The following is a 16,212-nucleotide window of genomic DNA, read 5'->3' as shown; positions in this document are numbered from 1 at the left end:
AACAGTGGGTTAACTGCCTGTTCAGGGGCAGAACGACAGATTTGTACCTTGTCAGCTCGGGGATTTGAACTTGCAACCTTCCGGTTACTAGTCCAACACTCTAACCGCTAGGCTACCCTGCCGCCTTGGCCGCACACCATTAATGGTGATACGACATCTGGAGAAGACAGGGCATTCATACATCTGCTGTTGTCAAGGAAGTGAGTTAGTGTTTATACAGGACCTCCCGCCCACACCTACCGTCAACCAATCATGTAAATGCGGGTCTATACGGAGCTCTCCGCATTGTTACAAAATGTGGCCTGCGCAAAGCATCGCTGTACGGAGCTCGATATGGCCTCCGGAGGCTCCACTATTGCATCACACCCTCCATACGGAGCTCGATATGGCCTCCGGAGGCTCCAAAATTGCATCACACCCTCCATACGGAGCTCGATTTGGCCTCCGGAGGCTCCACTATTGCATCACGCCCTCCATGGCACGGAGGCTCCACTATTGCATCACGCCCTCCATACGGAGGCTCCACAATTGCATCACGCCCTCCATACGGAGGCTCCAAAATTGCATCACACCCTCCATACGGAGACTCCACTATTGCATCACACCCTCCATACGGAGGCTCCAGACAACATTGGGCCTGATCATAAATCCGCTATTACTGTATGTTACTGTATCTTTCTTACTTACTATAGTATATACTGCACCAGGCCTACTGTGGCCAACTACTTGCAAATGCAGGGTAAAAGAAAATTTTAAAAAGTCACAAGAGAAAAATGAATTCCAAGATACTGTTTAATGCTCGCAGTTTGATTGTTCGATGTTACGACCCAAATGTACCTTCTCCAGCCTCCACCTGGCCCATTCCACCCCTTCTCCAGCCTCCACCTGGCCCATTCCACCCCTTCTCCAGCCTCCACCTGGCCCATTCCACCCCTTTCCTTTCCCATTGCAACTTTTCCCCCATCAATGTTATACAGTAATATTAGAAAGTGACTACAGATGAGAATGAACTATCTAGCTAAATCTGGTGCAGTGGTATATTGTACATTGGGTCAGCAACAGGCAGCCTGTGGGCCAAAAACCTGCCCGCAATTATTATTATAATTTTGTTTAAATTGATTGGGATTGTATTTTTTGTTTTAAAAAAAAGACAATCACTAGGAATTCAGATAAAAAATGAGTTTAATTTAGGAAATATGTTCCCAAGTATTCCCACAAATAAAAGATTGTGTCTCAGTGTGTAATCAAGGTGTAAAATTATTATTTTTGAATAGTCTCTTTCGGATCAGTTAGGGCCATTATGTGGATCATTTAGATATTTTATTTAGAATTTTAGGACCCATTTAGGTATTCCCCCAAAAATATAAATGTTTTATTTGATAACATTTTCAATTTGGCCTTTACTGGTATAGAGCATATATTCATAATTGGCACACAACAAAAAAAAAATACAGTAAAGAATGAAATCATTAAAAAAAAGCTTTTGAAGTGTCCGTCTTATATCTAGGAGATAAAAGAAAGCTCAAGAAATATTTACAATATTACTTTTTTTGGACCACCTATATTTTTGGGATTACAAAACAAACCCCCATCCTACCATTAGTTTGTATGGGTTACCATCAGATGAAGGTTTAATATCTATCTCCATCCTACCATTAGTTTGTATGGGTTACCTTCAGATGAAGGTTTAATATCTATATCTATCTCCATCCTACCATTAGTTTGTATGGGTTACCTTCAGATGAAGGTTTAATATCTATCTCCATCCTACCATTAGTTTGTATGGGTTACCGTCAGATGAAGGTTTAATATCTATCTCCATCCTACCATTAGTTTGTATGGGTTACCATCAGATGAAGGTTTAATATCTATCTCCATCCTACCATTAGTTTGTATGGGTTACCATCAGATGAAGGTTTAATATCTATCTCCATCCTACCATTAGTTTGTATGGGTTACCATCAGATGAAGGTTTAATATCTATCTCCATCCTACCATTAGTTTGTATGGGTTACCATCAGATGAAGGTTTAATATCTATCTCCATCCTACCATTAGTTTGTATGGGTTACCATCAGATGAAGATTTAATATATATCTCCATCCTACCATTAGTTTGTATGGGTTACCTTCAGATGAAGGTTTAATATCTATCTCCATCCTACCATTAGTTTGTATGGGTTACCTTCAGATGAAGGTTTAATATCTATATCTATCTCCATCCTACCATTAGTTTGTATGGGTTACCGTCAGATGAAGGTTTAATATCTATATCTATCTCCATCCTACCATTAGTTTGTATGGGTTACCGTCAGATGAAGGTTTAATATCTATATCTATCTCCATCCTACCATTAGTTTGTATGGGTTACCTTCAGATGAAGGTTTAATATCTATATCTATCTCCATCCTACCATTAGTTTGTATGGGTTACCTTTTCGATGAAGGTTTAATATCTATCTCCATCCTACCATTAGTTTGTATGGGTTACCTTCAGATGAAGGTTTAATATCTATATCTATCTCCATCCTACCATTAGTTTGTATGGGTTACCATCAGATGGAGGTTTAATATCTATATCTATCTCCATCCTACCATTAGTTTGTATGGGTTACCGTCAGATGAAGGTTTAATATCTATATCTATCTCCATCCTACCATTAGTTTGTATGGGTTACCGTCAGATGAAGGTTTAATATCTATATCTATCTCCATCCTACCATTAGTTTGTATGGGTTACCTTCAGATGAAGGTTTAATATCTATCTCCATCCTACCATTAGTTTGTATGGGTTACCATCAGATGAAGGTTTAATATCTATCTCCATCCTACCATTAGTTTGTATGGGTTACCTTCAGATGAAGGTTTAATATCTATCTCCATCCTACCATTAGTTTGTATGGGTTACCGTCAGATGAAGGTTTAATATCTATCTCCATCCTACCATTAGTTTGTATGGGTTACCTTCAGATGAAGGTTTAATATCTATATCTATCTCCATCCTACCATTAGTTTGTATGGGTTACCTTTTCAGATGAAGGTTTAATATCTATCTCCATCCTACCATTAGTTTGTATGGGTTACCTTCAGATGAAGGTTTAATATCTATATCTATCTCCATCCTACCATTAGTTTGTATGGGTTACCTTCAGATGAAGGTTTAATATCTATCTCCATCCTACCATTAGTTTGTATGGGTTACCTTCAGATGAAGGTTTAATATCTATCTCCATCCTACCATTAGTTTGTATGGGTTACCATCAGATGAAGGTTTAATATCTATCTCCATCCTACCATTAGTTTGTATGGGTTACCTTCAGATGAAGGTTTAATATCTATCTCCATCCTACCATTAGTTTGTATGGGTTACCTTCAGATGAAGGTTTAATATCTATATCTATCTCCATCCTACCATTAGTTTGTATGGGTTACCGTCAGATGAAGGTTTAATATCTATATCTATCTCCATCCTACCATTAGTTTGTATGGGTTACCTTCAGATGAAGGTTTAATATCTATCTCCATCCTACCATTAGTTTGTATGGGTTACCTTCAGATGAAGGTTTAATATCTATATCTATCTCCATCCTACCATTAGTTTGTATGGGTTACCTTCAGATGAAGGTTTAATATCTATCTCCATCCTACCATTAGTTTGTATGGGTTACCATCAGATGAAGGTTTATATATATCTCCATCCTACCATTAGTTTGTATGGGTTACCTTCAGATGAAGGTTTAATATCTATATCTATCTCCATCCTACCATTAGTTTGTATGGGTTACCATCAGATGAAGGTTTAATATCTATATCTATCTCCATCCTACCATTAGTTTGTATGGGTTACCGTCAGATGAAGGTTTAATATCTATCTCCATCCTACCATTAGTTTGTATGGGTTACCATCAGATGAAGGTTTCATATCTATCTCCATACTACCATTAGTTTGTATGGGTTACCTTCAGATTAAGGTTTAATATCTATATCTATCCTACCATTAGTTTGTATGGGTTACCATCAGATGAAGGTTTCATATCTATCTCCATACTACCATTAGTTTGTATGGGTTACCTTCAGATGAAGGTTTAATATCTATATCTATCCTACCATTAGTTTGTATGGGTTACCATCAGATGAAGGTTTCATATCTATCTCCATCCTACCATTAGTTTGTATGGGTTACCGTCAGATGAAGGTTTAATATCTATATCTATCTCCATCCTACCATTAGTTTGTATGGGTTACAGTCAGATGAAGGTTTAATATCTATCTCCATCCTACCATTAGTTTGTATGGGTTACCGTCAGATGAAGGTTTAATATCTATATCTATCTCCATCCTACCATTAGTTTGTATGGGTTACAGTCAGATGAAGGTTTAATATCTATCTCCATCCCACCATTAGTTTTTTGGGTTACAGTCAGATGAAGGTTTAATATCTATATCTATCTCCATCCTACCATTAGTTTGTATGGGTTACCTTCAGATGAAGGTTTAATATCTATATCTATCTCCATCCTACCATTAGTTTGTATGGGTTACCGTCAGATGAAGGTTTAATATCTATCTCCATCCTACCATTAGTTTGTATGGGTTACCTTCAGATGAAGATTTAATATATATCTCCATCCTACCATTAGTTTGTATGGGTTACCATCAGATGAAGATTTAATATATATCTCCATCCTACCATTAGTTTGTATGGGTTACCTTCAGATGAAGGTTTAATATCTATATCTATCTCCATCCTACCATTAGTTTGTATGGGTTACCGTCAGATGAAGGTTTAATATCTATCTCCATCCTACCATTAGTTTGTATGGGTTACCTTCAGATGAAGGTTTAATATCTATATCTATCTCCATCCTACCATTAGTTTGTATGGGTTACCTTCAGATGAAGGTTTAATATCCATCTCCATCCTACCATTAGTTTGTATGAGTTACCTTCAGATGAAGGTTTAATATCTATCTCCATCCTACCATTAGTTTGTATGAGTTACCGTCAGATGAAGGTTTAATATCTATCTCCATCCTACCATTAGTTTGTATGGGTTACCTTCAGATGAAGGTTTAATATCTATCTCCATCCTACCATTAGTTTGTATGGGTTACCATCAGATGAAGGTTTAATATCTATCTCCATCCTACCATTAGTTTGTATGGGTTACCATCAGATGAAGGTTTAATATCTATCTCCATCCTACCATTAGTTTGTATGGGTTACCATCAGATGAAGGTTTAATATCTATCTCCATACTACCATTAGTTTGTATGGGTTACCATCAGATGAAGGTTTAATATCTATCTCCATCCTACCATTAGTTTGTATGGGTTACTTTCAGATGAAGGTTTAATATCTATCTCCATCCTACCATTAGTTTGTATGGGTTACCTTCAGATGAAGGTTTAATATCTATATATATCTCCTTTGTATGGGTTACCATCAGATGAAGGTTTAATATCTATCTCCATCCTACCATTAGTTTGTATGGGTTACCTTCAGATGAAGGTTTAATATCTATCTCCATCCTACCATTAGTTTGTATGGGTTACCTTCAGATGAAGGTTTAATATCTATCTCCATCCTACCATTAGTTTGTATGGATTACCATCAGATGAAGGTTTAATATCTATATCTATCTCCATCCTACCATTAGTTTGTATGGGTTACCATCAGATGAAGGTTTAATATCTATATCTATCTCCATCCTACCATTAGTTTGTATGGGTTACCATCAGATGAAGGTTTAATATCTATATCTATCTCCATCCTACCATTAGTTTGTATGGGTTACCGTCAGATGGAGGTTTAATATCCATCTCCATCCTACCATTAGTTTGTATGAGTTACCTTCAGATGAAGGTTTAATATCTATCTCCATCCTACCATTAGTTTGTATGAGTTACCGTCAGATGAAGGTTTAATATCTATCTCCATACTACCATTAGTTTGTATGGGTTACCATCAGATGAAGGTTTAATATCTATCTCCATCCTACCATTAGTTTGTATGGGTTACCTTCAGATGAAGGTTTAATATCTATCTCCATCCTACCATTAGTTTGTATGGGTTACCTTCAGATGAAGGTTTAATATCTATATATATCTCCTTTGTATGGGTTACCATCAGATGAAGGTTTAATATCTATCTCCATCCTACCATTAGTTTGTATGGGTTACCTTCAGATGAAGGTTTAATATCTATCTCCATCCTACCATTAGTTTGTATGGGTTACCTTCAGATGAAGGTTTAATATATATCTCCATCCTACCATTAGTTTGTATGGATTACCATCAGATGAAGGTTTAATATCTCCATCCTACCATTAGTTTGTATGGGTTACCATCAGATGAAGGTTTAATATCTATATCTATCTCCATCCTACCATTAGTTTGTATGGGTTACCATCAGATGAAGGTTTAATATCTATATCTATCTCCATCCTACCATTAGTTTGTATGGGTTACCGTCAGATGGAGGTTTAATATCCATCTCCATCCTACCATTAGTTTGTATGAGTTACCTTCAGATGAAGGTTTAATATCTATCTCCATCCTACCATTAGTTTGTATGAGTTACCGTCAGATGAAGGTTTAATATCTATCTCCATACTACCATTAGTTTGTATGGGTTACCATCAGATGAAGGTTTAATATCTATCTCCATCCTACCATTAGTTTGTATGGGTTACCTTCAGATGAAGGTTTAATATCTATCTCCATCCTACCATTAGTTTGTATGGGTTACCTTCAGATGAAGGTTTAATATCTATATATATCTCCATGGGTTACCATCAGATGAAGTTTAATATCCATCTCCATCCTACCATTAGTTTGTATGGGTTACCTTCAGATGAAGGTTTAATATCTATCTCCATCCTACCATTAGTTTGTATGGGTTACCTTCAGATGAAGGTTTAATATCTATATATATCTCCTTTGTATGGGTTACCTTCAGATGAGTCCCGTGACACTCGTGGGGGTCATAGACAGTGAGTGTTCCCTCTAAGATGCGCGCGTGTACGGCCACGCACTTCCTCCAGGCCCGCAGCGCAAAAGAAGTGCCATGCCGCGCAGAGACGCAAGAGTTTGAACTTCACGGAGTTCGCCTTATCAGTTTGCACTATATAGATTTTTTTTTTAAATGTATGTGTTCGAATCAACATTATATCAGCCTCTTTTCAATGCACCGAAACAAATCTAACTTTTGCAAGATTGAGTCTGTGATTTTATTGGCAGAGCCAGAGCGCAACGGAGGATTCTATTGGTGAGGGTAGCCTCACGAGTCTCTCAATCACCCGCGAGTAATGCGCTTTTCACATCAGAGCCGCCCTTGTTGCACTTTTGTTAATATTCTTTCACTAGTTAGTGAGTTATTAGCCCAGTTATAGATAAGTATAGGTCAACAATGGGGAGTTACTACTAGTACTAGTTTTTTATGCTAACAATGCCTGCAATACCGCGGTCGGCCTAGAACCTCCGTGGCTTCAGTGAGAGGATCAGGTCTCCCCGGTCTGCAGCGTCGCGTTCAATTCCAATGTTCTTGTTTATTATAGACCGAGAGGGGGGATAGATGGTTTTCACTAGTTACCACAGCCGCAAAGTCAAATTGTTTATATCGGAAAAAATGTATTAAAACAAACATTTGCTTCTTTGCTTATAATTGAAGGTTAAGGTTAGGCATATGTTAGGTTTAAAATCTGATTTTAAGAGAAATTATAGAAATAGGCGTGGTTTAATGCCTTTGTGGTTGTGACGAACGAGATGGATTCCGCATCCTGTCTGTGTGTCTGTGTGGAAGGTCGTAGCACATGCTCAGTTGTGTCTGGTAGAAACGGGAGCTCTAGGTGGGGATACGCTGTGAGGTCACAGCACCAGCTCAGTGGAAGCCCCTCTCTGAGAGCAAGCGCTTTGCGCCGTCCTCCATTTTGAGCACCTGACAATAGGTGGGAAGGGGAGAGAGAGAGAGAGTGAGTCGATTCACAACGACCACTTCAATTCTAGACAAACTGTCAACAAACGAGCTTTAGAGATTGGTGTCAGAAATGGACGACATGTTTGCTACTCGGAGGTAGGTTGATAAATATATTCATATGTTACGGTTTAATTCCGCGAGTAGGTTTGAGACAGTCAGTCTGTCTGAGTAGTCGCGGCTTTTCATCTGTCTAGTGTAAAGCAAAAGCTTTTTACCCGAATTAATTTAATTATACACCCGAGTGTTTTTTTCGTTGTTTTTTTGTCACGGATATGAAGAGAACATGCATGTCTGACCATAGTTTAAATTAGACAAGAGCATACTGTTATCGGATACATTGTATTCGTGAAAGGTGCATATCGCTGCCAGAGTTGCCATGCATAAAGGTACATCGCTGGGCGAACGCACTACATTGTAACAACATTGGCGTAACGGAACATGAAAGCAACATCTATACCGTTTTACATAAGCTAACTTTTTCTACACCTTTTTTGTTGTTGTTGTTGTTGCCTATAGGAGAAATGAGACACAGAAGCAAGGCTGGTGCCGACTCCATTTTGCAGTAGCCCACTCTGTCTGTTCTCGTGTTTACAATCGAGCCGACATGGCAGCCCTGAGAAGCTTTGTGCAGACACACACACTCTCGCTCCAGCTGATACATGTGATCGTGTCAAAGAAATACTTCATGTTGTTAGGTGTTTCAGGAGACTGTGTGGTTGATTGGAAAAGTAGGGGTTTTTTTTTTTTTCGCACAGTTTTTGTAATATTATGACGGCGTTGTAGTCGTGCGAGGATTGGACGGATCGGATGTTTGGGGCGGGGTTTTCCCCTGGTAAAGTTGCACCATGCTGGATCGGCACTGTTATTGTTTTGGTTCGGGAAGTAACAGTACAAAAAGATGCCTGTTTGGTCTTGCATGTGTCATTTTCTAGACTTGACATGAAATATGTTGGGAGTCATTCCTGTTGTACAGGACATGGCTATCCAAGTTGCACTGACTTATTACTCATCCGATACAAAATAGACACAAGTTTGTGTCCGTCCGAATACTTATACTCGCGTACTACGTCCTTAAACGGTATACTAATTTCGGCGTTTGATCAAGTAGAATTCACTCGTCTTTTTCCGAATTAACAGCTGATAATCAGATAGTTAACGCGATCGCGAACTAGATGGATCATAGCATTTGGAGTTCTATTTTCGAAATTTCACATACTAGAAAACTGTATATTTTTTCGCATACTATTTAGGACGCTAGAATGGGTATTCGGACATAGACTGTTGATAGAGACGTATAATATGGCTGCATGTTCAGGTATGATAATATGATCAAATATGACTTTCCTTGAATATTACTCATAACCTGCATTGAGAAATGTACCCCAATCCCTAACATTTTTATATATTTATATATATATATATATATATGGATTTATTAATAAACGGGTTCATAAAAGAAGTGTCAACTTTTCAACTCATTGATTCTTCCCTTTTTCTAAATTTAACATTTCTAGAGTTCAACTAAACCATGTATTGTCTTAATAGCAAAGTAATTATAGTTGATTGTCTTCAGGTGTTATGTATACCCTATATCTGAATCACCAATATCATATCTGTTCTTCGTTTTTTATTGACTTAAAAGGTCTCATTAGACTTCCATACTCTTGTCCTGACAAGTTTGTGGAGCTGTCAAACTGCCCAATTTGGGACCGTGGTCCTTCTGTAGCTCAGTTGGTAGAGCATGGCGCTTGTAACGCCAGGGTAGTGGGTTCGATTCCCGGGACCACCCATACGTAGAATGTATGCACACATGACTGTAAGTCGCTTTGGATAAAAGCGTCCGCTAAATGGCATATATTATTATTATATTATTATATTATTATTATATTACCTCACCTGTACAGTTTTGCACATTTTGTTGTGTTACAAAGTTGGATTAAAATTGATTTAATTGTCATTTTACGTCAATGATCTACACAAACTATTATGTCTAAAGTGGAAGAGAAATTGTAAACGTAAATAAATAAAAGGGAAATAAAACATGTAATATATTTTGAGTAGATTAGAATTTAAACCCTGTGAGTCAATACATGAATCGCCTTTGGCAGCGATTACAGCTGTGAGTCTTTCTGGGTAATTTCTCCTGAGAGCTTTTCACACCTGGATTGTGTAACATTTGCCTACTATTTTATACATTCTAAAAGCCCTGTCAAATTGGTTGTTGATAATTTGCTGGACAACCATTTTTAGGTCTTGCCATAGATTTTCAAGCAGATTTAAGTCAAAACTGTAACTCGTCGTCTTACTGTCTTCTTGGTAAGCAACTCCAGTGTAGATTAGGCTTTCTGTTATTGTCCCGCTGAAAGGTGAATTAATCTCCCAGTATCTGGTGGAAAACAGACTGAACCAGGTTTTCCTCTAGGATTCTGAATGCTCTAGCTCTATTACATTTCTTTTGTATCCTGAAAAACTCCCCGGTCTTTGACGATTACAAGCATACCCATAAAAAGGTATTTATTTTACCAGGTAGGTTGACTGAGAACACATTCTCATTCACAATAACAACCTGGAAAATAGTTACTGGGGAGAAGAGGGGGGATGAATGAGCGCCAATTGGAAACTGGGTATGATTAGGTGGCCATGGTGGTATGAGAGCCAGATTGGGAATTTAGCCAGGACACCCTACTCTTACAATAAGTGTCAGGACACCTGTTTTAACGTCCCATCTGAAAGACCGCACCTTACACATGGCGACCTTCCCAATCACTGGGGCATTGGGATATTATATATATATATTTTAAATTGCAGCCAACACTATGCTTCAAAATATGGAGAGAGGTGTTCCGTAATGTGTTGTGTTGGATTTGTCCCAAACATAACACTTATGTATTCACAATCATTTGTATTGCGTTTCCACATTTGTTTTTGCAGGTATTACTTCAGTGCCTTGTTGCTAACAGGATGCATGTTTGGAATATATTTTTTTATTCATAACAGGCTTCCTTATTGTCACTCTGTCAATTCGGATAGTATTGTGGAGTAACTATACTGAACAAAAGTATAAACACATCATCCCAGTTTCAGTAAATATAAGAAAATTAGTCAATTGAAATAAATATATTAGGCCCTAATCTTTAGATTTTACATGACTGGGAATACAGATGTGTATCTGTTGGTCACAGGTGCCTTTAAAAAAAAAGGTAGGGGCGTGGATCAGAAAACCAGTCAGTATCTGGTGTGACCATTAGCCTGATGCAGCGCGACACATCTCCTTCACATAGAGTTGATCAGGCTGTTGATTGGTGGCCTGTGGAATGTTGTCTCACTCCTCTTCAATGGCTGTGCAAAGTTTCTGGTTATTGGCGGGAACTGGAACACGCTGTCGTACACGTCGATCCAGAGCATCCCAAACATGCTCAATGGGTGACATGTCTGGTGTGTATGCAGGACATGGAAGCACTGGGACATTTTCAGCTTCCAGGAATTGTGTACAGATCCTTGCCACCGTGCATTAACATGCTGAAATGTGAGGTGATGGCAGGGGATGATCGCCACAACAATGGGCCTCAGGATCTCATCACAGTATCTCTGTGCATTGAAATTGCCATCGATAAAAATGTATTTGTTTTCTGTATCTTATGCCTGCCCCATACCATAACCCCTCCACCACTATGGGGCACTCTGTTCACAACGTTGACATCAGCAAACCGCTCACCCACACAACACCATATACATGGTCTGCAGTTATAAGGCCATTTGGACGTACTGACACATTTTCTAAATCGACGGAGACAGTTTATGGTAAAGACATTGACGTTAAATTCTCTGGCAGCAGCTCTGGTGGACATTCCAGCAGTCAGCATGCCAATTGCACGCTCCATTACAACTTGACACATCTGTGGCATTGTGTTGTTTGACAAAACTGCAAGGTTTGAGTGGCCTTTTATTGTCCCCAGCACAAGGTGCACCTGTGTAATGAGCGTGCTTTTTAATCAGCTTCTTGATATGCCACACCTGTCAGGTGGATGGATTAGGACGTCTTTGTAGTGACATGGTGCGTTGATACACCGTCCAAAAAAATAAATAAAAAATAAATACAATTATATATATATTAAAATTGTCACGATGCTCAAAGGGATATTTAATATCGGCTTTTTCAAAAATGTTCCCCATCTACCAATAGGTGCCGCCTTTGAGAGGCATTTTAAAACCTCCCTGGTCTTTGTGGTTCAGTCTGTTTTGAAAGTCACTGCTCGACTGAGGGACCTTACAATTATCTGTATGTGTCAAACACTTTTACTGCACAATGCAACTTTATGTGACTTAAGCACATTTTTTAAATATTTTTTTATAATATTTGTAATTTTTTTACTCCTTGTCATAGCAAAGTGGTTGAATAGTTATTGACTTCACTTATAGGGTATTGTGTGTAGGCAAGTGACACAATCTCTATTTAATCCATTTTGAAATTCAGGCTTTAACACAAAACGTGGGAAAAGTGGTATATAGACAATTTCTGAAGGCACTGTAAATTTCAGTATACAGTCTGCTCTCTCAATAATAAACCCAATGAAGAGCTAGTATACAGTCTGCTCTCTCAATAATAAACCCAATGAGGAGCTAGTATACAGTCTGCTCTCTCAATAATAAACCCAATGAAGAGCTAGTATACAGTCTGCTCTCTCAATAATAAACCCAATGAAGAGCTAGTATACAGTCTGCTCTCTCAATAATAAACCCAATGAAGAGCTAGTATACAGTCTGCTCTCTCAATAATAAACCCAATGAAGAGCTAGTATACAGTCTGCTCTCTCAATAATAAACCCAATGAAGAGCTAGTATTGAGGGGGGTTGAAGAGCTAGTATTGGAGGGGGAGTTGAAGAGCTAGTATTGGAGAGGGGGTTGAAGAGCTAGTATTGGGGGAGTTGAAGAGCTAGTATTGGAGGGGGGTTGAAGAGCTAGTATTGGAGGGGGGTTGAAGAGCTAGTATTGGAGGGGGGTTGAAGAGCTAGTATTGGAGGGGGGTTGAAGAGCTAGTATTGGAGAGGGGGTTGAAGAGCTAGTATTGGAGGGGGGTGGGGGGAGTTGAAGAGCTAGTATTGGAGGGGGGAGTTGAAGAGCTAGTATTGGAGGGGGTTGAAGAGCTAGTATTGGAGGGGGGGTTGAAGAGCTAGTATTGGAGGGGGTTGAAGAGCTAGTATTGGAGGGGGGTTGAAGAGCTAGTATTGGAAGGGGGGTTGAAGAGCTAGTATTGGAGGGGGGTTGAAGAGCTAGTATTGGAGGGGGGTTGAAGAGCTAGTATTGGAAGGGGGTTGAAGAGCTAGTATTGGAGGGGGGTTGAAGAGCTGGTATTGGAGGGGGGTTGAAGAGCTAGTATTGGAGGGGGGTTGAAGAGCTAGTATTGGAGGGGGGTTGAAGAGCTAGTATTGGAGGGGGGTTGAAGAGCTAGTATTGGAGGGGGGTTGAAGAGCTAGTATTGGAGGGGGTTGAAGAGCTAGTATTGGAGGGGGGAGTTGAAGAGCTAGTATTGGAGGGGGGTTGAAGAGCTAGTATTGGAGGGGGGTTGAAGAGCTAGTATTGGGGGGGTTGAAGAGCTAGTATTGGAGGGGGGTTGAAGAGCTAGTATTGGAGGGGGTTGAAGAGCTAGTATTGGAGGGGGAGTTGAAGAGCTAGTATTGGAGCTAGTATTGGAGGGGGGGGTTGAAGAGCTAGTATTGGAGGGGGGCGGGGGGTTGAAGAGCTAGTATTGGAGGGGGGCGGGGGGTTGAAGAGCTAGTATTGGAGGGGGGTTGGCCACCTCTGCTCTACTTGTGTTGAACGTGTTGCTCCGATGCCTGTCCTCCTCCTCGTCAGCAGGTCCAGTGTAGCGTGCTGCGTCTGTCATATTTTATTACACTATGGAATATTACCCCCTCCCTCCCTGACAACTGTCTGCTCTCTGTCGGAGAGAGAGTGGATTGGATGAGGGATGGTGGAGAGGAGCGAAAGGGGGGACAAAGGCTTGCTGGAAGGGTGTGAAAGGGGAGTGAGGATTGGTGGAAAAAGCCAGGGTGGGGTGGGTTAAAATGTGTGTACCCGTCACAGTGAGGGCCCAGGGTTGTGGTTGGAGGACATTAACACTACCACAGGGACCTAACGGACTCAGGTTTCACCCCGGGACCAGCCAGCACTAAAACCCCAGCCAGCTCCAGTGATGGAAAGAGGGAAAGCTTCTGCTTCAAATATCACTCTTTTGACAGTTTCTGGGCTTCCCCTGCCCCTGCAGCAGCCATCTGAGCTAGAGACTATACTATATGAAAATCTATGTGCCGTTGCCTAGGCAACGGAAGGGGGGGAAAGGGAGGCCTTTTGAAAAGGGAACATCTTGTCATTTTCTCTAATCCACTGCAGCTGGAGGGATATGGCGAGGAGGAACACTGTTGTTATTATTATTACATTGCTAGGCGGTTGTTGCTACGGTTACCAACGTTTTGTACGTTTGTGTAACCCACCGGCAGCCATTTTGCAGGCAGGCTGTGTCTCCGGAATCGTCTGTATCAAACCCCACCCCTTCTCCCCTCTTCTCCGCCTCCTCCTCCTCTTTAAGTGGGATTGCTGTTTTGTTGCTGAATGCATCTCTACAATACCAGCTTCAGGGGGGGGAAAAAATCCAATATCCTAGAGAACACCCATTCTCTTTGTGCGCAAGAAGCGTCTCTTCCATAGAAAAAAAAATGTTTCGATATCTTGAATTACACATTGCAACAAAATCTGCAACACACCTTTTTAATTTTGACAACTAAAATCATCCCGATAATAAGGTGAATTTGTAAGTCGCTCTGGATAAGAGCGTCTGCTAAATGACTTAAATGTAAATGTAAATAATGGGAGGTTTTTCCATCAAAACAAACAAACCGAGGTATTGACATTATTGGTTACCTGTTCTGTAATAAAGACGAGATGTCTCACCTTGGTTCTGCCTTGACATTCAGTATCTGCACGCTTTTGCTCTTGCCAGACAATGATTCCCTCAAGGGGGACAGGAACTAGTCATTGCACTGAGCTAGTCCTGTAACATCCGTAGTACATATCTTGTTTGTTGTGATCTAACAACGTATTTTCTCTCTACCAGGCGACTAAACAGCACACAGGGGGAGATCAGAGTGGGGCCCAGTCACCAAGTAACTATTTTGACATGCGTTATTAAAGTAGCTATCCAGTGTTTTATAGATTTCTATGAAAAAATATGACCTGTAATTTATTACAATATAAAGTGAAATAGATTAATTCATAGTTGGTTGACTTACATTTGTAAACATTTCCCAACAGTCTCCTTTTAGAGATATTTAAACCACAGTGCCTTGTTGTTCACACATCCACTCTTGTTAGATGGTGATGAAAAGCATTTGAAAGCTGATATTTCACAGGCTAGTCTTATGGTGCTATTTGTAGTGTGATTGACATCCCCCCTTCCCCTCATCCTCCTCCCTAATTAGGCCAAGCTTCCTGAGTTGCAGCCCTTCCCCTCCGAGGCCCCGGGTGTCCTGACTCAGGCTGTAACAGAGAATGAGGAGCTGGTGTGGATGCCAGGGGTCAACGACTGTGACCTGCTCATGTACCTCAGGGCTGCAAGGTGAAACCTGACTCATGACCTTTGACCCTACTGTCTGGAGAGATAGTTCTCTATGACCCTTGACCCTATTGTCTGGCGAGATGATAATTCTATACCCTTTTCCTACTGTCAACTTGCCTCAGAGCTGCTAGGTGAGCTCAGGAGACATGACATGGATCAGGGTCATAAGGGAATAGTCCAATAGAGTACCACAGTATGAATTATAATACCCATAAAACCTAGCGGTCAAACAGGGAAATGGTCCCAGTTAGTTATTTTAGAATCACTTAAAATAAGGTCTGTGTTTCGTGTAGGTTTACCCTGGCGTGACGTTTTGATCACCATGTAAATCTCTCTGGGACAAGGTTGACTTTTTATCAACATATTTGCTTGTAACCGCTAGGTTTTATGGGTATTATGATACCTCCTCTGCGGGTCTCTATTACCTACTTCCCACTCTGCCAAGCCCATGTAATCAGTACTGAGCTGGCCTACATACCAGACACCAGTGTGAAACGGGGTCAAAGAGTCCTAGATGTATTGGAAGGTATATAACAATATTAAAAAGATGATTGATCTTTGCTGACTTAAGGTTGGACATGCAGTTTTTTTTCTCTCGTTTTCTTCTCTCTCTCTCTCTCTCTCTC

General features: G+C 40.2%; 1 protein-coding gene across 8 annotated transcripts in view; it reads left to right on the top strand.

The window, feature by feature from the left end:
• The window catches only part of LOC118377411 (arginine-glutamic acid dipeptide repeats protein-like), a 384,037-nt gene that overhangs the window by 275,305 nt on the left and 92,520 nt on the right, over positions 1–16,212 (top strand). For 7 of the 8 annotated variants that reach the window (XM_052481336.1, XM_052481337.1, XM_052481333.1 and 4 more), the window contains 2 exons: positions 15,086–15,134; positions 15,450–15,586. In XM_052481336.1, coding sequence (XP_052337296.1) covers positions 15,086–15,134; positions 15,450–15,586 — 186 coding nt within the window. Of the gene's footprint in view, positions 1–7,788; positions 8,070–15,085; positions 15,135–15,449; positions 15,587–16,212 lie in introns of those variants that run through there. The other variant, XM_052481339.1, reaches the window with a different exon arrangement.

This window comes from Oncorhynchus keta, chromosome 27 (genome assembly GCF_023373465.1).
Source record: "Oncorhynchus keta strain PuntledgeMale-10-30-2019 chromosome 27, Oket_V2, whole genome shotgun sequence".
Lineage (NCBI taxonomy): Eukaryota > Metazoa > Chordata > Actinopteri > Salmoniformes > Salmonidae > Oncorhynchus > Oncorhynchus keta.
The sequence above is the reverse complement of the archived record's forward strand: the minus strand, read 5'-3'. Positions and strand labels throughout refer to the sequence as shown.